Source organism: Plecotus auritus (assembly GCF_963455305.1).
Source record: "Plecotus auritus genome assembly, chromosome: 5".
Taxonomy (NCBI): Eukaryota; Metazoa; Chordata; class Mammalia; order Chiroptera; family Vespertilionidae; genus Plecotus; species Plecotus auritus.
The window spans coordinates 154681921-154708422 of record NC_137776.1 but is presented as its reverse complement, the minus strand read 5'-3'; the positions used below and the strand labels follow the sequence as shown (position 1 = coordinate 154708422).

The window sequence follows — 26502 nt, the reverse complement described above, 5'->3', positions numbered from 1 at the left end:
ATGCGCCCTGACCAGGGCTGGGGATTGAACTCACAACCTTTCAGTGTATGGGATGACACTCCTACCAACTGAGCCACACTGGCCATGGCAACCTGGCTAGTTTTTGTTTGTTTTTTAAATATAGTGGAATATAGTCTGTAAACATGCATATTACATACAGGTACAGTTAAAATAACAAAACACTAAAACCAACAATTAAAACCACACAAATGCATAAAACCCCCCAAACACTCAAGTGCCCCTCATCAAGCTTTGGCAGGTTATTGAACCTCCTGGGCTTCAGTTTCTCATCGGTTAAGTGGGGATAATGAGGCTCAAGAGGAGTAAGGTGCTTCAGGTTTCAGTTTTGCAATCCATGGTGATGGAGCAAGGTTGAAGGCTGATTTTATTTTTTATTTTTATTTTTATTTTATATTGATTTAAGAGAGGGAGGGAGAGGGAGAGAAAGAAAGATCAATGATGAGAAACATTGACTGGCTGCCTCCTGCATGCCCCCTACTGGGGATCAAGCCCGAAACCCAGGACCCTTCAGTCCCCAGGCTGATGCTTTATCCACTGAGCCAAACTGGCTAGGGTAAGGCCAAGTAGAGTTTTCCAGAGCTCATGGTCTCCCCTTGTGTCTGTGCTCAGGAGCCAAGGGCAGGAGGACCTGGGTGAGTGGGGGCTGTAGGCTCAGGGATTGAGAGAGAAGACACACAGCTCAGGGCCAGGCATACCCAGGCACAAAGATGAGGCCAATAAATCTATGGTTGCACCTTTGAGTCCTTTAGGGACTCAACCACATACCTGCTGGCTGATAAGGATTCCTCACATGGTGGTCACAACGGCTCCCTAGGACAGTCCAGCCAGGGCCAGCAAGAATGTGTTCCTGCCCTCCCCACACCCCACATTCCCTTACCTGTGTCCTGGCTTCTGGCCCCAGGTGAAGGGACATTAGAGAATATGAACTAAGGGAGGTCCATTACTAGGGTTAGGAAAACTGGATAGGTGGTGGACATACCAGGAAACAGTCTGAAGGTTGGACATGCTAGATCACAGGTGCTTGTGGGACATTGAGGGAAGATATGGGCCTGAGCTAGAGAGAGAGCTTTGAAGCCCAGGGTGGCATTTGAAGGCTTGCAGATAGTGGATCAGGGAGAGATGATGAAGCCTGGTGGAGCACCTATGTTTAAGAGAGGAGGAGGCCAAAGGGGAGGAGGCATCCAAATTCTATGATGCCTCCTGGATCTGGAGCCTGAATACTCTGAGGCCTTAAATGAATTGTGTCCTGGGGCCTCAGGAGGTTTAGATGAGTCAGGGCAAGTAAGAAAAGCCCACACTCTCCAAGGAAACTTGGAAGAAAACCCCAGAGACCCTAAACCCACAGAACTCCACTTTAATCCCAGCTCTGGTTCTGGGAATCTCTGACTCTTGCCCTGTCTTTAGCTTGCTGCCCTGTAGATTTTAGGGTGCCCAGGGCACAGTTCTTAGACCTCTTCTCTTTCACACACCCCGCCCCCCGCAGCCCAACATTATCTCATCAGTCTTTAAATACCATTCTATGCCAACAGCTGCCAAAATTAATTTCCATCCCAATTCTGTATCCAGGCATTATCTGTGGCCTCCCATGTACAAATGCCTACTGGACAGATTTTCTTCCTCCAAGCCTGCTCTTCCCACATGTTTCCTGTTTCAGTAAATGGCAAATTCATCTTCCCATTACTCGGGTCAAAAACTTTGAAGTCATACCTGTCTCCTCTCACACCCCACTTTGCAGCTATCAGCAAATCCTATAGGAGTTACCACTTCTCACCACCCCAGGTTTGAGCCACTGTCACCTCTTACTTGTATTACAGCAGTGGTTTTCTGACTGGTCTCCCAGGCTCTTCCCTTGCTCTAATTCAGCTCTACAGCATCTGGAATGATCCTTTCAAAAAATGAACTATAGCTTTTCATTTACTCCTCTGCCCTGTCTTCCAGTAGCGTTAAGGGCCCTGGTACTCTCTTCCTTATTCATTCCCTTATAGCCTGATGGCTTTGTGTTCCTTCAAACATGTTTGCTGTTCCTTCTGCCTGGAATATTCTTCCTTCAGATATCTGCATGATTTATGTTCCTCTCTGTGCTTATACCGTGTATATCAACTAGCAGAGAGAACCAGTATTTAAAAAAAGAGCCGGCTGGTGTGGCTCAGTGGTTGAGGTCACTGGTTTGATTACTGGTTGGGGCACATGCCCAGGTTGTGCGCTTAATTCCTAGTAGGGAGCATGCAGGAGGCAGCTGATTGATGTTTCCCTCTCATCAATGTTTCCTTTTTTCTATCTCCATCACTCTCTCTCTCTCTCAAATCAGTAATAACATTAAAAAACAAAACAACAGTTAAAAACAATGAGGGGTTCTTAAGATGGTGGTTGAGTAGTTGGATCTTTCTCACACCTCCCAAAACTAAACTGGAATTTAAACTAAATTTGGGAATATTTACCCTGAATTACCAATTGAAGATTAGCTGAAGAGGAGACTTTTAAACAAGGAAGGGTAGAAACCACTTTGAGACCGCACCTGTACAAAAGCTTGCATGATATGGTTGGGGTTGAGCCTCACAGCCAGTCAGCCTGAGGGGAGATCCCAACCATGAACGGGAAAATAACAAACAAGACCCAGTTACCATAGGAGAGCCCAAATATCTCACTAATGGGAAACTCCTAGAGCATACAGCTCAGGAGTTCAAGGAGACCGCACCACTGCATCCCACAGAACATTTACTATAAAAGGCCACCCCACGAAGACTTGGAGTCATTGTAGTTCTATCTAATACATAGATATAAACACAAAGAGAAAACTAAAATGGAGAGACAAAGAAACAACCCCTAAATGAAAAAGGAGGAATCTCCAAAAAAAGAGCAAAATGAAATGCAGGTAAACAACTTACCAGACATAGAGTTCAGAGTAATGATTATAAGGATGCTCAAGGAACTTAGAACTACAAGTAAATCATTGGGAACTACAGCAACATGAAAAGGATCATAGAAATCATGAATAAGAACCAGTTGCAGCTTATTTTGGCTCAGTGGATAGAGCGTTGGCCTGTGGACTGAAGGGTCCCAGGTTCGATTCCAGTCAAGGCCACATGCTTGGGTTGCAAGCTTGGTCCCCGGTAGGGGGAGTGCATGAGGCAGCCGATTGATGGTTCCCTCTCATCACTGATGTTTCTCTCTCTTCATCTCTGAAATCAATAAAAACATATTAAAAAAATAAAAGAGAAGCATGTGTCCATCATTTCAATTAAAAAAAAGACACAGTTGGAAATGAAGAATATCTGACATCGAGAATACACTGGAAGGAATTAAAAGTAGGCTGGCTGAAGCAGAGGATAGAATCAACGATTTGGAAAATAAGGTAGGAAAAACTAAATTAGAGCAGTAAAAAAACAACAACAACAACAAACTTAAAAAGCATGAGGATAGCTCAACATGTTAAGCGCCATGTCAGTCACCGGTGACTGACACTATACTTTCCATTTGGACCTTTTCAGTCACTGGTGCAGCGAGCATATCAGTGAAATCTGATATCACAGGCTAAATGGAAAGGAAGACAAAACAGGCTTGGCGCTTAACAAGGTGTTATGGGAATTCTGGGACAACATGCAATGTAACAGCATTTGCATCACAGGGGTACCAGAGGGAGAAGAAAGTGAGCAAGGGATAGAGAACCTGTTGGAAGAAATAATGACAGAAAACTTCCCTAACCTGGTGAAGGAAAAAAGTCATACAAGTTCAGGAAGTGCAGAGTCCAAATCAGGATGAACACAAAGAGACGCCCAGCAAGACACATGATAATTAAAATGGAAAATGTTAAAGACAGAGAATCTTAAGGGGAAAGAGAGACAGTCAGTTACCTTCAAGGGAGCTCCCATAAAGCTGTCAGCTGATTTTTTTTAAAAATATATTTTATTGATATTTTACAGAGAGGAAGGGAGAGGGATAGAGAGTCAGAAACATCGATGAGAGAGAAACATCGATCAGCTGCCTCCTGCACACCTCCCAGTGGGGATGTGCCTGCAACCAAGGTACGTGCCCTTGACCGGAATCGAACCTGTGACCCCTCAGTCCGCAGGCCGACGCTCTATCCACTGAGCCAAACCGGTTTTGGCTCAGCTGATTTCTTAATAGCAAAATTACAGGACAGAAGGGAATGACATGATACTTCTTTTACTTGAAGAATACTTCAAAGTATTGAAAAGTAGGGATCTGAAACAAAGACTACTCAATCCAAGGCTATCATTCAAAATTGAAGGTGAAATAAAGCTTCCCAGTCAAAAAAAGGCTAAAGGAGTTTATTACCACCAAACCAGTATTGCAAGAAATGCTAAAGGGACTAGTATAAGAAAAAGAAGAAGAAATATATATATATATATGAACACAGGCATAAAGAATAAAAATGGCACTAGCTGGCGTGGCCCAGCAGTTGAACATCAACCCATAAACCAGGAGTTCACGGTTTGATTCCTGGTCAAAGCATATGCCCAGGTTGCAATCCCCAGTGTGGGGCGTGCAAGAGGCAGTTGGTCAATTATTTTCTCTCATCATTGTTGTTTCTTTCTCTCTGAAATCAATAAAAAAATATATTTTAAAAATAATAAAAATGGCAATAAATAAGTACCTATCAATAATAACCTTATGTGTAAATGGATTAAATGCTCCAATCAAAAGACATAAGGTAGCTGAATGGGTAAGAAAACATGACTCATATATATGCTGTCTATAAGAGAACCATCTCAGAACAAAAGACTCAGGATGAAAGTGAAAGGATGGAAAAAAATTTTCCATGCAAATGGAAATGAAAACAAAAGTGGAGGTAGCAATATTTATATCTAACAAACTAGACTTCAAAACAAAGGTCATCAAAGAGACAAAGAGGGTCACTGCTTAATACTAATTGATCCAACAAGAGAATATAATCCTGGTAAACATATGCACAAAAGCATAGGAGTACCTAAATACACTAAAAAACTGGAGGACTTTAAGAGAGATACAAATAGCAATACAATCATAGTAGGGGATTTTAACACCCCACTGATATCACTGGCTAGATCTTCTAGACAAAAAAATCAACAAGGAAAGAGTGACCTTAAATGACACACTAGATCAGATGGATTTAATTGATACTTAAAGAAGATTGCATCCCAAAGGTGCAGAATACACATTCTTCTCAAGTGCACATGAAACATTCTTAAAGACAGACCACATGTTAACACATAAAATCTTTACAAGTTTAAGAAGATTGAAATCATATCAAGCATCTTTTTGGATCACGATGCCCTGGAACTAGAAATTATAATTAAAAAAGTCAAAAACATTCAAACACATGGAAACTAAATAGCATGTTATTAAACAATAAATGGGTTATCAATGAAATCAAGGAAGAAATAAAAAACTTCCAGGAAACAAATGAAAACAAACACAGAACAACACAAAATCTATGGGACACAGTGAAAGTAGTCCTGAGATGGAAGTTCATAGCATTACAGGCCTACCTCAAGAAACAAGAAAAAGCTCAAATAAGTGATCTAACCCTACAAGTAAAAGAATTAGAAAGAAAACAACAAGAAAAGCCCAGAGTAACTAGAAAGAAGGAAATAATAAAGATCAGAGTGGAAATAAATGACAGAGACTAAAAAAACAATACAAAAGATTAATGACACCAAGAGCTGGTTATCTGAAAAGATAAACAAGATTGAGGAACCTTTAGCCAGACTCTGCAAGAAAGAGGACCCAAATAAATAAAATCAGAAATGAAAGAGGAAAAATAACAACGGACACCACAGAAATACAAATGATTGTAAGAAAATACTACACAACTATATGCCAACAAACTGGACAGCCTGGGTAAAATGGACAAATTTCTGGAAACATAAAATCTCCCAAAACTCAGGAAGAATCAGAAAACCTAAACAGGTCCATAACTACTAATGAAATTGAAACAGTAATTTAAAAAAACTCCCAGCAAACAAAAGTCCTGGACCGAATGGCTTCACAGGCGAGTTTTACCAAACACTCAAAGAACTAATACCTATTGTCCTCAAACTATTCCAAAAAATTCAAGAGAAGGGAAGACTTCCAAGCTCCTTTTACAAGACCAGCATTAACCTAATTCCAAAACCAGATAAAGACACTACAAAGAAAGAAAATTACAGGTCAATATCCCTGATGAACATAGATGCTAAAATCCTCAACAAAATATTAGCAAATCAGATGCAGCAATACATTAAAAATATCATATACTATGAGCAAGTGGGATTTATTCTGGGGATGCAACGTGGTACAATATTAACAAATCAATAAATGTGACACATTACATAAACAGACTGGAAGACAAAAATCACATGATCATATCAATCGAAGCAGAAAAAGCATTTGACAAAATCCAACACCCTTTTCTGATAAAAATTCTCAGCAAAATGGTAATAGAGGGAACATACCTGAACATAATAAAGGCCATATATGACAACCCTACAGCCAACATCATATGGGCGAAAACTAAAAGCGTTACCCTTAAGAACAGGAACAAGACAGGGATGTCTGCTTTCACCACTCTTATTCAACACTAGAGGCCCAGCGCGTGATTAAAATTGCACGAGGAGGCGCCCCGCCTCCTGCCGTGTGAGGAGGCGCCCTGCGGGGCACCGGGCTGGGAAGTGCTCCATGAACCTCTTGGTGACTGGTTGTGGTCTTGATGCCATTGATGCCTTTTCCCTTCCTTCCCCACTGCCCTGAGCTAATGTGCATGAGATTGCCTGAACGAAACTGGGGCCCCATATTGCGTGGAAGTTGCACTCCACAGGAACCTGCCTGATCCAGGGAGGGTTGGGGTCATTCACTGCGGGAAAGGCTAGATTTAAATGAAGCCCCTGCTTAGATAGGCACCGGCTGAGCTGTTTGTGGAGGGTTTATCATCCCTGTGGCTGTTTCCTTGGAAACCACAAACTCAAGATAGCATTGGAATGCTGCATCCCTTTATCTGAAACCCTGCTTCTCTGGCACCGCGGGCAGCCGGGACCCAGGCCTGACTTGCACAGCACTGGTTGCTGCGGTAGTCAGGCTGGACCGGCACCGCGGGAAGCTGGGACCCACGCCTGACTCACGGCCCCCCTGCCTGTGTCCGCTCCAGGGCCGCACGAGCCAGCTCGGCAGGGCCCCTGTCTCTGTCTCCATCTCTGCTCCAGGCCTCACCTGCACGCGTAACCTCCTTCTGTCCGGTCATGACCCATTACGGCATCCCAGCCTAATTTGCATATTACCTCTTTATATATATATAGATAATACTGGAAGTCCTAGCCACACTGATCAAATAAGAAGAAAAAATAAAAGGCATACAAATTAGAAAGGAGGAGTAAAACTGTCATTTGTAGATGATATAATATTGTATATAGAAAACCCTAAAGACTCCACCAAAAAACTACTAGATTTAGTAAATGAATTCAGCAAAGTAGCAGGATAGAAAATTAACATCCAGAAATCAATGATATTTTTATACACTAATAATGAACTTTCAGAAAGAGAAACTAAAAAATCAATCCCATTTACCAGTGCAACAACAAAAATAAGATACCTAGGAATAAACTTAATCAAGGAAGTAAAGACCTACTCAGAAAACTATAGGACATTGAAATAAGAAATAGAGGAAAATACAAACAAGTGGAAGCATTATATCAATCTATACTACAAAGCCACTGTAATAAAAAGCAGCCTGATAGTGGCACAAGAACAGGCATACAGATCAGAGACCCAAGTAATCAATCCACGTCATTATTGTCAATTAGTATTTGACAAAGGAGGCAAGAGCATACAAAGAAGTAAAAACAGTCTTTTCAATAAATGGTGTTGGGAAAATTGGACAGGTACATGCAAAATAATGAAACTAGACTACCAACTTACCCAGACAGAAGAATAAACTCAAAATGGGTAAAATACTTAAATGTAAAGATATGTGACTGAAACCATAAACATCCTAGAAGAAAACATAGGCAATAAAATCAAATACATCTCACTTAGCAGAATTTTTGCTGATATATCTCCTAGGGGAAGAGAAATAAAGTAAAAAAAATAAACAAATGGGACTACATCAAACTAAAAAATTTCTGCACTGCAAAAGAAACCATCAAAATGAAAAGGGAACCTACTGTATGGGAGAACATATTTGCCAATGATACATCTGATAAGGGGTTAATTTCCAAAATATATAAAGAACTCATATAACTCAACAAAAGGAAGACAATCTAATTTTAAAATGGGGAAAGGACCTAAACAGACAATCTCCAGGGGACATACAGATGGCCAAGAGACATGAAAAAATGCTCAACATCACTAATCATCAGAGAGATGCAAATTAAAACTACAATGAGGTTATCACCTCACACCTGTCAGAGTGGCTACCATCAATAAATCAACAAACAATAAGTGCTGGTGAGGATGTGCAGAAAGGGAACTACAGCACACTGCTGGTGGGAATGCAAACCAGTGCAGCCACTGTGGAAATAGTATGGAGGTTTCCTCAAAATATTAAAAATGGAACTGCCTTTTGACTCAGCGATCCCACTTCTGGGAATATATCCTAAGAATCCTGAAACACCAATCAGAAAGAACATATGCACCCCTATGTTCATAGCAGCATTATCTACAATAGCTAGATCTGGAAACAGCCAAGTGCCCATCAGTAGATGAATGTATAAAAAAGCTGAGATACATTTACACAATGGAATATTACATGGATGTAAAAAGAAGGATCTCTTACCCTTTGCAACAGTATGGACAGACTTGGAGATTATGCTAAGCAAAATAAGCCACTCAGAGAAAGACAAATATCACATCTCACTTACATGTAGAATCTAATGAACAAAATAAACTGATGAACAAAATAGGTCGAGAGACATGGATGCACGGAACAGAACAGATCTCAGAGGGAAGGTGGTGGGGGTGCGGAAAGAGATTAACCAAAGAACTTATATGCATGTATGCATAGCCAATGGACACAGACAATAGTGCTGTGAAGGCCTGGAGTAGGGTGGGAGTTAGCAAAAAAGGGGGCAGGGGAAGCATGGGGGACATCTGTAATACTGTCAAGAATAAAAAACAAATTAAAAAATGAAATGTGATACATTTAAGATAATAAACTATTCTAAAAATTTTTAAATAAAGAGCTTTCCTGAGGCAAAGTGTAAAACACTCCCACACCATCCCCAGGCTCTAGCTTTGAGGATATATACTGCCCCCTCATGGCCATTATAGGAAAACCCCTCTGTTTTCGGGGGTTTGCTGGTGTTCTCTGCATTTGTACAGTGTAAACTTTCTTGTCTTAACCTCATGGGTCATGCAATCCCAGGGCCTCCAGTGTGAGCTGCATGAGCTGCCACTGCTCTGTGCAGCGGAGAGGACACAGGTTTTGGAGTCAGACCTAGCAGGAATATTAGATCCCTAGTGGTTGACTGAGTGATCTTGGGTTAGTGACCTAACCCTTCAACCGTCAGTTTCTCCACTAGTGAAATGGGGATAAGAATACCTACCTCATGGGGCTTTGAGGAGTAAAATATGAGCACTGTGTTTAGCGCATATTAGGCGCTCAGAAGAGATACTTGGGAAAGTGTGGGTACATAAGGACTTCTGACTTCTTCACCAGGTGTCAGACTTGGGGTGGGCGGGGGGTAAGGGAGTGTGTGTATCCGAAAGCCCCAGCCCCAATCAGAGCAATTTTGTGACTGCTCTGTTCCTTCCTCCTATGTGAGCTCCCTTGAGACAGTCCTGGGACAGGCTCCAGAGATGTGATCGTGCTGAGATGCCAAATGACACTGGCAGACTCTCTGACCTCTCAGACCCTGTCTCCCCACTACCTTCCCAAGGGCTCCAGGCAGCGTACAAGGAGGAACTATTACCCACCTGACAGATGGGGAGACCAATGCCCAGACACTGGAAGCAAAATGCCCAGAGTCACACAGAGAGCTGAGGCAGCCAACAGGGCATCCTAGCAGTTCAGCTGGGTTCTTGCACCCAGGTCTTCCAGAAGGCTGTGCAGGTGATAATCTCATGAAGCCTGTGGTGAGGGCAGCCTGGGCCACTGGGAATATGCCCAGGCAATTGTTTTGGAAAGATGATGCACCTTATCCTGAGGACTCAGACCTCTCCTGGCCTAGGGCAGCTCTATGTTGGGAAGCCCAAGGCCTGGATATGCAGTCCTGGCTTGGCACACACAAGTGAGACCCCATGGAGCCTTGTTCTTTCGATCTGGGCCTTTGTAGACAGGGATTAGATGGGCTTAGAGAATGCCTTGGGGAATTGTGAGCTCTAAAAGGCCATGAGATGGTATGGGACATTTGTGCTAAGGTCATATGGGGAGTTTGGGAGAATTTGCCTGATGAGTGTGGCAGAGGGATGTCTGAGGTGGAGAAGCTCTAGCCTGGCCTGGCACTTTCTCCCTAATTTTGGAAGAGGTAGCACGGCAGCAGGTTCTCCTTAGAGAACAGTCTCCAGCCTTTTAGGCATGAAACACAAAGACTGGCACCATGTGGGAAGGACACGCCAAACCTAAATCTCAGGACCTTTGGTTTGAAACTTTGCACCACCCTCACCAGACTGACCCCACCCCTGCCACCCAGGCCTGGCTGGGTCCTGTCCAGGACACCATCCAGAGCTGCTTCAAACAGACCTGCAACCTGGAGGGCTGCTTTCATCTCCAGTTCCACACACAACCTCCTACTGCATGCCAGGCGGGCACCACTATTGAGAGGAGTCAGCCCTACCAGAGGGAATTCCAGAGATAAGAACTTGATTTCTGGAAAGCTCTGGCCCCATAAACAAACTCCTGCTGGAGAGTGTGGGGCTAGAGGGGGGAGCAAAGATACACCTGATTCTTGGGGAGTAAGTGTGGAGTCCTGGTCCCCATAGGCTCTATGTATGGGGTGTAGGGATATCTTTTCCTTTAGTCCACATTCATGTGGTCTTGTCCAAGGCCACTGCTCATTGGAGAATGAGAAGCAGCTTCCTTTTGCTAAGGGGGTCTGGGGTCCCTTTGGTGATGCGGTGGGGGGGTGGGGGGGCGGCTAGCTCTCTGCTGCTCCCTGGCATCCTATTCTACCTCCTGGATCTCCTGAAATCTCTTCCCTGTTTGCAAAAACCAATTCCAAACACCCTCATCCTCTCACTTGGATTGCTCCCAGAGCTCTCAGCTGGGCCTCTTACCTGTTATCCCTTCAATCCCTGGGCAAACAAAGGTCCATGGTCACATCTGTTGTTTTTGTACAACCCACAAGCCAAGAATAGTTTTCACATTTTTAAAAGGTTAGGCAAAATAACAATATTTTGTGACATAAAAATGACATGAGATTCTGATTTTATAAAATTGTTATTAGAATGGAATTCTAATACTCGTGTATTGTCTGTGGCTGCTTTCAAACTACAATGGCAGAGTTGTACAATGGTAGCTGCAATAGAAACTCTACATTCTAAGCCTCAAATATTTACTATCTATCCCTTTACAGAAAATGTTTGCTGGCTCCAGCTCTAGATCATAAATCTAGCCGAGCCGCTCTCTTAGAATCCCTCAGTGGCTCCCCATGGCTCTCAAGTTGACCTGTCTACCCTTTCAGCTTCACCACCTGTACTTCCAGTTGTCTGCCCACTCTGGGAGATCCCTTCCTCAAACCCACCACAAGCCATACACCCGGGCTTGCCTCATGCCCTTTACCTTCACTTGGCATTCCTCTCCTCCATATGGCAATCTGCTATCTCTAGACGCAGCTCAAATGCTTCCTCCTGTTTCTCTTCCCCACCAGAGGTCCTTCCCCCAAGCACGAAAGCTAACCCAGTCCTACCATTCACAAAAAACTCCTTGTGTAACTCTTTAGCTTTTACTAATGACCGATTTCTGCCAGACCAACCCATTCCACTATATATATTCAGGTATGTGTCCCCTACTGGATTACTAACTAAAGAACAGGCCACATCTGCTCCCCGTAGCCCTAAGGCTGGTGCTAAGTAGGCACACAAGTATTCACCTGAAGAGGCATGCTCAGCACTCTACCCTTTTATTTGGCTAGTATTATGGAGACAAAAGATGCTTACATATTTTCCAGATATCAAGTATAATTTTTATAAACTTTCAGCACCTATCATAGATTAGGTACCTCTACCTATGTTAGCTCATTTAATCACCACCACCCTGGTGAGGTAGTTCGATACCTCCATTCCAACAAGTGGCAAGTTATATGACAGAGCTGGAATCTGAAATCAGGTTTCCTGCCTCCTGCTGATTCTCTCAATGTACAGTTCACCCACTAAACCTACTGATTAAAAGATGTAACAGATGTCCATGGGCTTCCTGTTGGGTATAGGGCCAATGACCCTGTGCTAAATGGGCCCACATAAGATAGTTTTATAGATCATCTCTTCCCTCCAATTTTCTGTTCCCACAGCTGTACCTGATGCTTTTCAAGGCAGATTGCTGGGTTGGACAAAGGCTAGCCCTGCTCTGTGAAAATTAAGTGCTAGTTTTGTAAAGTCATTTCTCAAATCTCCTGTTGCTCTGGGGCTCGTGGCTTGTTTTGGAGCAGAAGGAAGTTGGAAATCTGGCCTCCGTGCTGAGGGCTGCCAATGTGGAGGGCCAAACTAATATAACTGGTAATGCACCTGCCTTAAAGGAGCTTGAAGAATGCCTCCAGGGGCTGCTGGCATAAGCCCTGGACTGTCCACTTTCTTGACTATTCAAACAGAAGTTCAGGACTCAGATATAGGGAGAGCTAATATGGCTGCTGAACGCCTGGAGAAAGGAACACAGGCAAGGTAAGTCTACCTGAGACTCTTTCTCAACCAGAGAGAAGGCGTTGGGGCTACTCTGGTCATACATAGAGGCCACAGTGTGAACGTGGCAGGAGGAGCTTGTTCTCGGCCATCATGATGGATCGCTAAAGTGACTGTCACCAGACACACTCAGTGATGTGGTATGAGGTACTCCCTGGACTCTAAAACATGGAATTCTTTAAAGCCACCCAACTTCTCTGCTAGTTCTAGAACTAATAATACTTAGAACCACTAAAATAAGCTCAACTAGCTATATCTATGACAGTTTTTGGCAAAAGACTCAGATAAGATAGCTGGGTTCAACATAACATGTGTGATACTGGATATGGTGTATCAAATTCAACGTTTGATATTTCAGACTGAGAGGTTTGCTTGTGTCTGTGATCAGTCTGGATTAAGAAAGCAAGGTACATCTAATGTTGCAGGCATTTTCAGGAGGAGGATGGATAACTGGGATAACTGAGGCTATGACTAAGTGTCATAAAGGGGGTTTCAGGCTAATATTCTGGTTTGTCCAAATCAAGTTCAATGTTCTAAGCCTCTGAGCAATCACAGTGAAGGTGTGAGGAGCTTCTGCAAATACATGACTGAATCTCTAGTGACCGTGCAGCCAGCATCTGGCTGCACAAAGACACTTCATACTTCATACTGAGGGATCAGAGGACAGGGGATTTCTGACACACTCATGCTTTGAACGTATCAATACAAGACAGTATGAGAGGCTATAAGTCCACCAGGAAGTTGGGAATAAGCATGATTTATCTGCTGGCAAACAAATCCCCACCTAATCATTCTTTCATCTAAGTGCATCTTGAGCTTCTCAGTCCTGCACATCAAAGTAGTCAATTACCGCCTCCTTTTCTATCTTCTGTAAATTATTGCTCCCAGGATTCCTGAAAAGCAAACAAAGAATAATCCATCTTTTCTTTCTGGGGGAACCCAAATTCAGGTCTTTAGAAAGTTAAGAATTGACTGATTTATCATTTGTGAAGCTTTGATAAGACAGCAGGGCCCTAGCGGTTTGGCTCAGTGGACAGAGTGTCGGCCTATGGACTGAAGGGTCTCAGGTTCGATTCCGGTCAAGGGCACATGCCTGTGTTGTGGGCTCGATCCCGAATAGGGGGCATGCAGGAGGTAGCTGATCAACGATTCTCTCTCATCATTGATGTTTCTATCTCTCTTTCCCTCTTCTTTCTTCTCTGAAATCAATTAAAAATATATATAAAAAAAAAGATAGCAGGGTCTACATGAGCTAAGAACTGTTGAAATTTGGTGATGGGTGCACAGGGGTTTATTATATTAATACTATTTTCTCTATTCTAAAAATTTTCAACAATACAGTTTTATATAAAAATTAAGCAAACAAAGGGGTGGGGGGGAAAGACACCATGACTACACATGGTTATGCCCAGGTGGTACTGGAGGCGGCTGTGGAATCATATGTAAAATACTCCCACCTGTTTCCAAAACCACTGCCCATGTAGACAGGCAATCTGCGCTGACTGGAATCTAGGCCACCTACTTCCCAGGGATGATCGGGGCTGACACTGGGGGTTACATGGCACCAGACACTCCTGCTGGGGCTGTGTCCAATGGGCAACACCCAGCTGCTCTATCTGGTCCCAAGGGAACAGCGGTTGCTATGACCCTTATGTTGACCTTATAAACTGCTCTACACATTCTCCCAGAGGTTTTGTGTAGAAGGTACTTCCATGGCTTCTGTGTGGAAGGCCAGAACAGCAGTAGGAGCCCTATGGGTTTCAGAGCAACTTTCAACAATTCTGCTTCATCACAGTAAGGCAGCCAGCTTCCCTCTGCCAGCGAGAGGGGGAGGGACAGTGCTCTTTCCTTGCTCCTGAGAAAACACCTGGCAGACTTGCTGTTGCTTGCCAATGATTAGGTGGGGTTTTCTTTTCTCTTTAAATTATGAATGCATGTTTTTGTTGTAAAAATTACTCAAATCGTATGGAAGTACAGCAAAACATGAAAGACCCCCCCTTTCCTGCCAACTCCGCACACCAATCCCACTTTCATCCCGAGTAACTGCTGTAAACTGCATGATGTTCCTAAATCATCTGGTGTGACAGGCTGAATCCACTTTCCAGTGTCTCCAGCTACACCATGGAAATTACATCATGACTGCTCTTCCTTGAGCGGAAGTGGGCATAGCAAACATCAAATTGGAACCCCTCTGGCATGACAAATGTGTCTGACATCTAGTCAAACCTTATATATTTGAACATAGAACCCCAAGGCCAGGCCTGAAGAAGCCACCAATGGCTGGGGCAGCCCAGGATAGCTCAGCCCTGCTAGCTTCTCTGAACAGCCAGGACCCTTTGGAAAGCAGCTGAACAATCCTTACTTGTCTGACTGTCTGTGATGAGGAATTGGGGGTGGAGGCCGTGCCTGCATTTCCTTTTCAAGTACACTTGTCAACGTGGTAGTTGGACAAACAGACTTCCCTCTGATAAAAGAACACAAAATATTGAAAAGTGAGAATTCTCTGTGGAAACAGGCAGAGCTAGAAATCCAGTCCGTGATGCTATGATGTTACTGAGCACTCTCTGATATGACATGTCTCCCCTCAGGCATGGTCACCTACATTTAACCCTCGTCCCTTCCACCACCCGTTACCTGCTTTTTCTCATCTCACACTTGATCCTAGATCCTCCTTGTCCCCTCCTGTCTCACATTACTGCCCCAGTTTCCTCTGATGGCAAACGCGTTAAGTCACAGTGCAGCATTCTTTCTGTTTCCATCATGCCAGGACAGAAGGGAAAAAGGAACAGATGTGATGGGCAGGCACCCAACCCAGGCCCTCAGGGTCTGCTCCCTCAGCCTGAGGAATGCTGCCTCCAGTGACAGATGTGGATATGGGCAGACGTGAGGCTTGTATTCTTTAGGTGCGTCTGTTCTGTGGACTGAAGCTTTGGCTCTCTGACTGGACCTTTAGATCACCTCAGAGTGGCTGTCCCAGAAGAAGAACTATTCTTCCAGGAGAGGAAGTAAGGAAAGCAAACACTGACAGACTGCTTCCCGGGTCCAGTTTGCCCCACCAAGCAGTTCCTCCTATGATGGTAAGACCAACCCACCTGACTGCAATGACTACGACATTGCGTTTCGGTTCACTGTCATAGCTCACGCTCTCCAGGCCGTACACTTGGGCCAGGTCGTGGATGATCCGGCGGTGGTCTCTGTTCATGGGAGGGAAGAAGTGGCTCTTCTTACTGTTCTTTCCCTAAATTAAGGGAAAAGAGAATGAGTGATAAAATTATCTTGAAATCCAAATACGCTTACAAAGGTCCTTCCCCCACACCAGAACAGCCTGGGTCAATAGAAAGGCAGCTGAGTTTTAAAGGCCTACAGTGCACAGCACTTCACTGACTGCCCAACAAGGACAGCAGTTTCGGAAGATGGGGGCTGATGCACTTCATCTACTGTCAGTCACATGTAGTAGCTGCCCAGGTGAGGGACAAGGATAAGTGAACGAAGACTTAGACAGTGAATGGTTCCTCTTGAGGAGGCCTGTTAGTGGGGAGAGGGTGATAATCCCAAGAAATGACTAAATAAATGTAAAACTTACAAAACAAGAAAATCTCACTTCCTAAAAAAGTACCTTCTGCACTAAAAATCATGTATGTGCGGATACAGACACCCAAGCAGAAAAATACATTTGCTCAGGCCCAGCCAGCATGGCTCAGTGATTGAGCATCGACCTATGAACCAGGAGGTCATGGTTAGATTCCCGGTCAGGGTCCATGCCTGGGTTGCAGGCTTGACCCACCTGGGGCAGCCATGCAGGAGGCAGCCAATCAGATGCTGTCTTGTCATTTACGTTTCTTTCTCTCTCTCTCTCTCTCTTCCTTCCTCTGAAATCAATAAAAACATATTAAAGATAAAAAAGAATAAAAAAGAAAAATACATTTGCTCATCTCCTAATTAGAAGATGAACAATCATTCCATTTCGTCCTTTGTGTTAGTATCCTGCTGGGAAGTGAGAATGAAGAGAGGAATGGAAGGGGGCAAGACAGATGGTGGGAAGGAAAACTTCATCAGATGTGAAGCTAAAGCATCTCATCTTCACTCTGAGTCCCCACTGAATGTAGAGGGAGCCACTGTGCAGCTGGCTGCTCCTGACTAAAGATTTATTTTGCTTCAAGCTACCTTCTCAACATCCCTGGCTGCCTCCAGGAGAGAGGCCTCACTCTTTTTTAAAAATGTATATTTTTATTGATTTCAGAGGAAGGGAGATGAAAAGATAAAAACATCGATGAGAGAGAATCATTGATTGGCTGCCTCCTGCATGCACCACACTGGGGATCAAGCCCGCAACCCAAGCATGTGCCCTGACCGTGAATCAAATGGTGACCTCCTGGTTCATAGGTTGACACTCAACCACTGAGCCATGCCGGCTGGGTGAGGCCTCACTCTCTTGAGACTTCTGAAAAAGTCTATGCCATTACTCTTCAGCTCTAGTCAGCCATCTTTTTACCTTTACCCAAGGATTTCTTTCCTGCTTTTGGGGTAATAACTAGTGTGTCCTATTACACAACAGCCCTTCAGAGATCTGAGGGCCCAGCACGTCTCCCTATGTATCTCATAGTCTTTCAACTATCACTATTGAAAGCCCTTGTCCAGGTTTCTTCACCCACCCTTAGGCAATGAACTAGGATATTTATTTACATGTAATTTACTGCAGATGACTTTCCTAAACCAGGACAGGGCTTTTGTGGATATTATTATGGCTGGGCTTTTGGGAAAGACAAGAATCCTTAAAAGGAAGTTGTGACTTTTCTACAACTACTCTATACCAACAGTGTTTCTGGGACTTGATTTTTTTTTTATCAAGTTGGCCTCAGAGGTATGTCCAATGGAATGTTTTGACTTCAACCTTATTCACGGCTTCCACAAGGGCTTCCATTTCCTTCTCAACGTCACTGACAAACTTTAGGTCCTTCCTGAAATGAGAAATCACGAAAGTTAACTTCATCTGTTTCTGCTCTTTGAAAATCCCTCCTGCCCACCCTTTCTGCCTATAAAGTGGGGACAAAGGATAAGTGAACTAAATGAACTATAATGGACAATGTGAGCAGAAAAACTGCAGAGGTCAGGAATTGTCAGGTAACAGAATGTTGATTATGACTGAACTAAGAAAGAAAATACAAATATGAGAAAGGAGAAGATGGAAGAAGAAACAGCCATCAGAGGGCTAGGTGATAAGTGGACAATAAGAGCTGTTACTGCCCAAGTGAGGCCCCATGTGACTGAGACCTGGGGTGGACAGAGTTGGCATTTGGCCAGAGTGTTTAGGCTAGTCCAGCCCCAGGAAGGCCCAAACACCTACCATAGGGGCCACACACACACACATACACACACACACCAAGTTCAATTCTTTAAGGGATAGTTCTGAGAAACCAAGAGAAGGATTTTTATTAAACATCATATAATCTCCTGTAATAGATATATAAACTTTAACTGGCTCAATCACAGAGGAGTACATATTAGTTCTATCTTAAAAGAGTAAACACTCTTGTAAGCCACAATCAAGAAAGTAGGTAACAAGTTACATACCTGGCATCTTCTTTCAAACTGTCACTAAATTTTGATGCTGAAGAACGTACATTGAAAGGATCAGAATCATCACTGATATGAAATGCCTCTGCTAACCGCCTAAAAATAAGAGAAGAGTATGTAAATAAAAGGAAAGGAGGAGGAAACTATCTTATAGTAACACAAAGTGCTCATCATGTCCCAAGTTCTTTATACATTAACTAGAGGCCCAGTGCACGAAACTTGTGCACTGGTAGGGTCCCTAGCGGCTGCTGGACAGGGCCTCCCTCCCTTCCCCTGGATGGCCCTGCCCTCTGGTCAAACGACCTCCCGGTTGAGGGGACAATTTGCATACTACACTTTTATTATATAGGGTGATCTCATTTTGGTAAACCCGATTTTTAAGGAAAGAATAATAACAACTTGGGACAAAATATAGTATTGTCTTCATAGAAGAAAATAAACAAGACAGACCTATGTGGGTCTGAGCAAGCCATAGGCTAACACTGGGGACTTAGATTTTTTGGTGAAAAGAAGGCTGAGGGTTTGAGAGTACTGGAAACGGTAAATGAGGGATGAGGTTTCACCTAAACATCAAATTATTTAAGTAAACCTATAAATATTAAAGTTAACATCACATTATAGAAGTCTGGAAAATAAAGAATCCTGTTAACAACATAAGCACTGTATTTTTGTACATTTCCTTTCAGGTTTCCCTCCCTATAAATACACTGCAATTAGTGTATATAAAACTTTGCCTCTTTTTTTCCCTTATCATTATATGATTAGCTTTTCTCATATTACTGTTTGGTTTTCACACCTAGTGTTTTAATAGTGCGTAATCTTCTATGTATATCCCGCAATTTACTTAAACATTCCCCCTTTAGGGTTAACAGTTCTCGTTTCTCAATATTATAAGTGACACAATATCTTTGAGCAAAGAACTTTTAAGATTTCTCTGGGAAGTGTTTCCAGGTGTGGGATTACTGAGTTATATGGTACAGACCTCAGACCCCTGGTCATGCTCAATGACCTCCACAACTGCCCATTTGTATTTTGACCAACAGTGTATGAGTCTCATGGCAGCTCCCCAACACCCAGGTAAGGTCTTTTTTTTTTTTTTAAGATGAGCTTAGCACTTACTATAATTTTCACTTATACAGAGATAGGGGTCTTTTACTAGCTTAATGCTCATAAGAATCTGGTTTACTATTGCTAGATTTTCCAATTTTTCAAAATAAGTTTAATTTTCAAAAATTCAAAAAAATTCCTAAGGGAGTGATTTTTTGATATTTTGATTAATTGGCCACTAATTCAAATTTAAACACCAGTAAAACATGTCTGTGGGGAAATCTGGCCTGCTAGTTTTTCATTTCTGCAATGAAGTATATATCTGCAACTTCAGAAGGCATTTTTTTCTTTTAAATTTGCATTTCCACTTTTTTTTTTTTTTTAGTCAGTGGGTATTTAAGAAAGAACATGCAGTGAGAGTCATTATGTCATCACTTTAAGATTGGGGAGAAATTCAAAAGGTTTTCAGAAATAGAGAGCCAACTGTAATCAATAAGTAATATTTACTGAACACCTAATATGTGCTAGACTTGTGCCAAGAGCTTTGTGTGTTTCATCTTTAGTTTTAATCCTCACAACAACTCTGGGAGGTAGATCCTATTATTGCCACTATTTCCACCATTTTCAAAGAAAACGAAAGCTGAGAGAGGATATGTTATTTGCCCAAAGTCACATAGCTAAATGATTTGTGAAGTGAGAATTCAAATAAAGGCAAGCTGACTCTAGAGCTCTGGCTCTACCTATTATACAATACTATCTCTCAACTACCTAAAGGTCATTTCCATGTTTTTAAAGACCCATGTTTTCACTACAGCATTTCTGAATACTCAGGACTCTTAGTTCACATTTTGCAGCTGAGAACACCCTACCTGATGGCTTTTTTAAAGGGCAAGATTTTTGATAGCAGTTACTACAAAGTTAGAATAGGAGTCAAACCAAGGGAAATTTAGGCAGTACTATTAATCATCATATTACCTTCTACTCCTATAGCCACTTAAAGAAGGGTGCTGCTAACAACTGTTAAAAGTCCAACTTCAGTATAAAACAGAACTATATTTTGTCTGTATTTGTTTGTTTCTGTTTAACTTTTTATCTTGAATATTATAATAAACTCCTACATACCCTTCACCTAAATTCTCCAACTGTTAACATTTTTATAGGGTTATACCTTTTAATCAATCTTTGTTGGAACCAGAAAGTTTGCTGGTCATTGAATAAATGCTGCTTGATCTGATAAAAAGTATCCTCAAGTAACTTTCAGCAAACATCGTATTTACTGGTAAATATTTAAAGGTTTCCCTACGAGATGGGGATAAATCAGAAATATAATCTGATATAATATAATCTATTATAATATAATCTATTATTACCACCTTCCATTCAACATTGTACTGGAGTCGCTAGCCAGTGCAATAAGGCAAGAAAAAATAAGTTAAAAATTAGAAAGAAATAGCCCTGACCAGGTGGCTTGATTGGTTGGAGAATTATCCTATACCAAAAGATTGCAGGTTTGATTCCTGGTCAGGGCACATACCTAGATTGTGGGTTCAATTCCCGGTAAGAGGCATGTAGGAGGCCGCCAATCCAGGTTTCTCTCTCTTTCTCTCCCTCTCTCCTGCTTTCTCTCTCTAAAAATCAATAAAATAAAAAATCTTAAAAAAAAAAATAAAGGTAGCACTACAGAGCACTGAAAAAAGGATGCCTTGTTAAATGATACTGGTCAAATGAATATTCATATGAAAAAACACTGAATCATGACCACCCCTCCTTATATATCATGATCATAAAATCAGTCTAGGTCAACTGTAGTTCTAAATGTTAAAGGTAAAATAATACAGCTTCTAGTCATCATGACCGGAGACAAAAAATATTTCTTAAATAGGACATAAAAAGCCCTACTCACTAAGGAAAAGACCGATAAACTGCACTACCTTAACATTAGAAACTCCTGTTTATCAAGATACCATGAAGAGAGTGAAAAGGCAGGAAGTATGAGAAAATACAATATATACAACCAACAAAGGTCTCATATCCAAAATATATAAAGAACTGCTACTAAACATATGAAAAAAGCCATACAACACAACTTAAAACTATGTAAAAGACATGATAGGCACTTCATAAAAGGCAATATCCAAATGACCAATAAACATAGGAAAAGGTGCTCAATCTCACTGGTCATCAGGTAAATAGAAGTTAAAAGCTCATTAACATCAAGCTATACATCCATGAGAATGGATTAAAATAAAAATACTGACAATTCCAAGTGCTAACAAAAATGTAGTGCAGCCCTGGCCAGCTTTTCTCAGTGGTTAGAGCATTGGCCCTCAGACTAAGGGTCAAGGGCATGTACCTCGGTTGCAGGTTAGATTCTATGTCCTGTTTGGGCACATGTGGGAGGCAACCAGTTGATATGTCTCTCTCACATCAGTGTTTCTCTCTCTCTCCCCCTCCTCCCTCCCTTCCACTCTGTCTCTAAAGATCAATGAAAAAAATATTCTCAGGTGAGAATTTTAAAAAAAGAGAGCAATGAGAACTATGACCCTGCTGCTGAGAGTGTAATTGGTACAATCATTTTGGACACTGTTTGGCAGAATTGAATAAAGCTGAACATATGCATACCCTATTAATAAGCAATTCTAGGCTTATATTCAATAGAAACAAATACATATATGCACCAAAACAAGTATAAGAATGTTTTTACATGCCCTAGCTGGTTTGGCTCAGTGGATAGAGCGTCGGCCTGGGGACTGAAGGGTCCCCGGTTCGATTCCGGTCAAGGGCATGTACCTTGGTTGCGGGCACATCCCCAGTAGGGGGCGTGCAGGAGGCAGCTGATCGATGCTTCTCTCTCATTGATGTTTCCATCTCTCTATCCCTCTCCCTTCCTCTCTGTAAAAAATCAATAAAATATATTAAAAAAAAAAAAGAATGTTTTTACAGAACATTATTTGTAATAGCCCAATACTGATAAAACAGATATCTATTAATGGTAGAAAAGATTATGATATATTGATACAATAAAATATGTGGGAATGAAAGTGAACAAAGTACTACTAAATGCAACAACAGGAATGAATGTCACAAATGTAATGAAAGAAGCCAGACAAAACTAATACAAGCTATATGATTGCATCATTTATATAAATTTCAAAAACAGACAAAACTAATCTAAAGTGTCAGAAGTCAGAATAAGAGGTTATATCTTTGTGGAGTACGAGAGAGGATTCTGGTAATTTTCCATTTCTTGACTTGGTGCTGATTATAACACTGTATTTACTTTGTGATGACTCACTGATCTATATACTTCTGATCTTCTACAAATATATTACACTTCAACATGAAAGTTCACTAAAAAACTTTAAGCCTCAAAAAAAAATTTTTTTAAGCCTCTTATCTCCAGGGGAATCAGGAAGTCTGCTAGTCACGAATAAGCATGCTGTAGCATGTAATGTTTATACCGTGCCCAAAACCATAGGAGCTCACGTTTCAGAAATATGCTGAAATCGTGTTAGGTACTTTATCCTTGGATACTTAAGTTCTTGATGATCAAATTTCTCTTGCTCTCCAATAGCAGGAAAATACACAGAGCAGAAGCAAGTGAATGGTAGAGGGTTGCTTCCTCCCATTAGTTTCACAGAGCTTAAGGACAATTAGATGAACAGTAGTTGACATTACTTACTTTTTCCTTTCCAAGGCTGAACACTCCTCATCACATTCCAGCCTTGGGAAGTAAATGAAAAAAATAAAGTCAGGGCACAGGTTTCACAGTTTCTAGCTAGCAATAAGATCTTAGTTATCAGTCAACCTGGAAACAAAGCAGACTCTAGGCCAGAGGATGGCTGGATGAGGTCCTTGTCAAGGACGGGTGGGCAAGCCCCTGAGTTATTAAAGTTGAGGAATCCTCAGAAGGGCCTCAGAGTGTCCCCAGCCTGCTCAGTCCTCAAAAAATGCTCCCAGTACCCCTCTGATAGCCCCACCTCCACCTCCTAACATAGCTACCACTCTGGTTCTCTATTCTCCAGTGGGTCAGGCTAAACCAGCCGTGGGCAAACTACGGCCAGCGGGCCGGATCCGGCCCGTTCGGCTGTTCTATCTGGCCCGCGGAGTCGAAAGAGCAGAGGGTTCTCTTGCTCTCCCCTCCGCTCCTTCACCAGCAGCAGTGTTAACATGGCAACGTCGGGAAACACGGCCGCAGCTCCTTCTTCTGAGTGGGCGGATTTATATCCCCCATTCAGTAGAAGGAACAACCTCTCAATCTTCCAGAGGCTCCTTGTAATGCCCGCGGACGCGTCCCCCGACATCACCCTGGGAATGCGGAGACACGTTATCGTGGTGATGTAGGGAGACACGCCCCTGGAGAGCACAGTATCAAAGCACAGTTTGAAATGAATAAAACTATTGAAATAAGAAAAAAAAGACCGTACCCTTTTATGAAATGATGTTTACTTTGAATTTATATTAGTTACACAAACACTCCATCCATGCTTTTGTTCCGGCCCTCCGGTCCAGTTTAAGAACCCATTGTGGTCCTCAAGTCAAAAAGTTTGCCCACCCCTGGGCTAAACACATCTACGCTTCTGTTTCCTCTGGCTACTGGCTGGAGGCCTGGAAAAGTCTCTTCGAGGCTCAGCTATACACTGAGTAGAATTCATTGGATTGGATTGTGTGTGACTCTTAATATCAAAGGTCTGTTGAATACCTTTGTGTACATGGCTTTACTGTGAGGTACTGAGAAATGTATTGTTCCTGCCCTTTGGAAATTAAGCCTAATAGGAGAAAGAAGGCATAGCCACACATTTTTAAATTACCTGGCTTGCCCTGGACAGTTTGGCTCAGTGGATAGAGCGTTGGCTTGTGGACAGAAGGGTCCCGGGGTCAAGAGCACGTATCTAGGTTGCAGGCTCCTCCCCGGCCTGGGCCCTGGCCCTGGTTGGGGCATGTGCAGGAAGCAACCAATTGATGTGTTTCTCTCAAATCAATATTTCTCTCTGTCCTTCCCTCTCCCTTCCACTCTCTCTAAAAATCAATGGGAAAATATCATGTGTGAAGATTAAAAAAGAAAAAAATTACCTGGCTTGGTGAATTTCCTTCTTAGTAATTAACTTGCTGATCTCCACTGAATCTCCAAGCTGCATGTCTGTTATTTTAGAGGCCATGGAAATAGCAGCTATTCTGAAGTATAAAAAAGAAAGGGAAGAAAAGGCATTGCAGTTTCACAAGAACCTCCTCATACTAGGTACACAGACGACTTCTTTCAAGGCATATCTACCACGCAACAATTTGTGTGGCCTGGAAAGCCCATCTATTATAAACCACTTACATGCTAATGGCATATCTCCTCAATCAGATTCTAAGCAGCTAGCTCCACAGGAAACTATGAGATAATCCACTCCTCAGAGCCCCCTTGAACATCCAGGGCAATGCCTGGCACTCTGGGGGTAGTCCAAGACTGCCACTCTCTGTCGTCTGCGTACTCCTAAAGTCCTATCTCCATGGCACATCTCTATCCATGGCACACAACCACCCATTCCACTTCTGTACTCAGATCCCTGTGTGAACACATGGGTCCCAAGATTTCTGAAGGCTGCAAAGACAGTCAGAAACCCCCACCCCAGGGAAGAGCACAGGACTTGGTCCTAGCTCTGCCACCACAATTGGTAGGGCATTTAAATAACTTCAGGACATCTTCCCTTCTGATTTCATGGTGTAGTAAGACCAAAAGGGAGAGAGAGAGGGAGGAGGAGGAGGAGAAATAAAGAGGTTATTTTATAAATTAAAGTTCAGGAAGGAAAGGTACATAAAGCAGTACCTTTTCTTTGAACCAGAAAAACGAAATGCATGAAAAATTTCTTAAAAACTTTACAACTTTCACAAAAGTTGCAAGGATCCTACAATAAACACATGTATTCCCTTTACTTAGATCCACCAACTGTTACCATTTAGGTTGCACTAACCTTTGATAAGTACTGGATGCTTCAGAGCAAATCATGATCTCTTTTCTTCGTCCACATTCACACTGCAGCTCAATCTGAAAGAAGATTAACATGGAGAGACATTTAGTACATGGCAACAATGTGAACAGTCAGCTTTCACTTTTAAAGCCTCTCTCATCCTTAACCCCACCTGAAAGGACAGGTCTAGAATGGAGTTTTTACCACTGAACCAGAGACACACATTTGACCCAGAACCAGTCAAGACTTAACCAACTACTCCTCATCCCACTGCTTTCACCTCCTCAGGGGGGCGCCTTGCTTAATCCCTCAGACCATGTCAGTCCCCTTCTCACATACTCTCACAGCTCCCTCTACACGGGTGTAATACTCCTTCATGACACCAGTCATAATTAATTAACTGAGTAATTAATTATCTGACCCAACTAATTGAAGGGGCCATGTGTCTCCCGTTCACTGGTATAGTCCCAACACCTAGCAAAACATCATGCACAAAACAGACCCTTATATATTTAAAAGGCCATCTCAAGGTAGGCTGACAGAAATCTATGCAATTTATTCCACCTTTCTCTTGCTAACTTAACTTGCAACCAATGACCTCTGATAAGGATGCGTGCCCAGGTGCCGCTACAGGCAGTTCTAGACTCATTAGCAGCCTGAGAACCAGAGTCTGCACTGCATCTGGAGCCAGGAATACACACCTTGGCTTTGCAAGCAGTCACGGGACAGGGTGAGCTGAGGTGGCAGGGTGCCATGCATGGGTGGCCACAGTCAGCTCTGGGGGTGGTGCAGGGCTGCTTGCAAGCCTCATCCACAAGACACTCTCCTTTGTGACAGAGTCTCTGACACCTGTGCATCCCACACAGTAGTGCAGCACTGCATGGTAATCCGCAAGAGATATCCACCAGGTGACACGGGATGTTGCTTCGTAACTAGGAGAGAAGGAAGTAGTCAGATTTTTTTCATCTCCATGTGGGATTTGGGTGAGTTTTAACTTTCTATCTAAACATTTCTAAACTTTCAAAAAGAATATTTTTTCTTTCTTTTATAAAAAAACTAGAGGCCCAATGCACGAAGATTCGTGCAAGAATGGGCCTTCCTTCCC

At 42.6% G+C, this 26502-nt stretch overlaps 1 protein-coding gene across 11 annotated transcripts in view; it reads right to left on the bottom strand.

Moving 5' to 3' along the window:
• The window catches only part of NFX1 (nuclear transcription factor, X-box binding 1), an 82551-nt gene that overhangs the window by 6872 nt on the left and 49177 nt on the right, over window positions 1–26502 (bottom strand). For 6 of the 11 annotated variants that reach the window (XM_080669967.1, XM_080669963.1, XM_080669964.1 and 3 more), the window contains 9 exons: window positions 26099–26329; window positions 25401–25474; window positions 24517–24618; window positions 23126–23167; window positions 18394–18492; window positions 17714–17780; window positions 15915–16060; window positions 15185–15286; window positions 13607–13715 (listed from right to left, as the gene is read on the bottom strand). In XM_080669967.1, the coding sequence (XP_080526093.1) occupies window positions 13643–13715; window positions 15185–15286; window positions 15915–16060; window positions 17714–17780; window positions 18394–18492; window positions 23126–23167; window positions 24517–24618; window positions 25401–25474; window positions 26099–26329 (936 nt within the window). In that variant the 3' untranslated portion in view covers window positions 13607–13642. Of the gene's footprint in view, window positions 1–3077; window positions 3201–11290; window positions 13716–15184; window positions 15287–15914; window positions 16061–17713; window positions 17781–18393; window positions 18493–23125; window positions 23168–24516; window positions 24619–25400; window positions 25475–26098; window positions 26330–26502 lie in introns of those variants that run through there. The other 5 variants (XM_080669958.1, XM_080669968.1, XM_080669959.1 and 2 more) reach the window with 3 other exon arrangements.